General features: G+C 43.9%; 1 protein-coding gene across 1 annotated transcript in view; it reads right to left on the bottom strand.

Moving 5' to 3' along the window:
• Positions 1-267: 267 nt before the first annotated feature.
• Positions 268-1,265, bottom strand: part of LOC106778713 — a 4,355-nt gene continuing 3,357 nt past the window's right edge. Inside the window, exon 3 of the mRNA XM_014666703.1 lies at positions 268-546. Coding sequence (XP_014522189.1) covers positions 268-546 — 279 coding nt within the window. The remainder of the gene's footprint in view (positions 547-1,265) is intronic.

The following is a 1,265-nucleotide window of genomic DNA, read 5'->3' as shown; positions in this document are numbered from 1 at the left end:
AACCTCTTCTTCCAATCCATCACACATACAATATACAAAATATAGAAACAAAGGAAGAAGAATTTATCTCGCTAGCAATGGAGTGGTGGCCCTGGCTGACGGAAACGACTTGAGGCGAGTGGCAGTGAGATCAGTGAGCTCTCAGAGTGCAGGAGCAAGTGTTTTCAACTGCCGTGAGGGGCACAGTTTCTTCCGGCGTAAGTTGGCGTGGCATCTGGCAGAGTCCGTGATGGTGGCCATCGGTGCTGACAGAGTTTTAGGCTGCATCTAGTGGCGGCCAAATCGACGGAGGACGACGGCCTCGATTGGTGGCTCAGGCGATGAGGAGCGCTGTCGGTCACGCCGTTGGATCTCGTTTTGCGGTTGTCGGAAGGTGAGTGGTGGCTGTGAGCAGTGGAGAGGCATGTCGCTGGCTTCTTCGTACAGAGGAAGAGACTCTAAGTCTCTGAAGCAGCACTTGGCGAAATGAGAGGAAATTTTGGGAACCCCTAGTGTTCCAGATTTTAGGGCAAAGAGGGTTTTGGGCCTGGGCTGCGATCTCTCTTCCTGTCACCACGCACAATGCCATTCACACCCCTGTTCTGATTGGGTTGAAGCCTGTTTTATTTCTGCAAACAATAAAAGAGGCCTTGGGCCTGTTCAACGAAATATCCAGTGGCACCCCCCAACTTTACAGCTGAACCCCTGTCTTTGGGCCTGGACAGGTTATTTCGCGCTGCACCACCAATTTAATAATTATACCCCTGGCAGTCTCAAACTTGCTGTGCACCCCTGTTTTTTAATTTCTGCACCTCACTCTTATTGGGCTTGTTGGACTTTTTTTTATTTTTATTGTCTTTGCTTTTATTATTACTTTTTGTTTGACATTTTATTGTTTGTTTGTTAAACTCATTTGTTAATAAAAAATTTAAAAATCAAATAAAAATATTTTGGAAAGGTTTAAGCACACGTGCGACCGCTCGTGTAGGCCTTGTGCTGAAGATCTTTTCCTTCTTTTTTTTATAAAAATCAAATAACAATATTTTGAAAAAGTTTAAGCACACGTGCGACCGCTCGTGTAGGCCTTGTATGGAAAATCTTTTCCTTTTCTTTTACAAAATTTCAAAATCAAATAAAAATATTTTGAAAAGGTTTAAGCACACGTGCGACCGCTCGCGTAGGCCTTGTGCTGAAAATCTTTTCCTTTTCTTTTACAAAATTTCAAAATCAAATAAAAATATTTTGAAAAGGTTTAAGCACACGTGCGACCGCTCGCGTAGGCCTTG

The sequence above is a fragment of the Vigna radiata genome, unplaced genomic scaffold (assembly GCF_000741045.1).
Source record: "Vigna radiata var. radiata cultivar VC1973A unplaced genomic scaffold, Vradiata_ver6 scaffold_430, whole genome shotgun sequence".
Lineage (NCBI taxonomy): Eukaryota > Viridiplantae > Streptophyta > Magnoliopsida > Fabales > Fabaceae > Vigna > Vigna radiata.
This window is presented reverse-complemented; position numbering and strand designations above follow the sequence as displayed.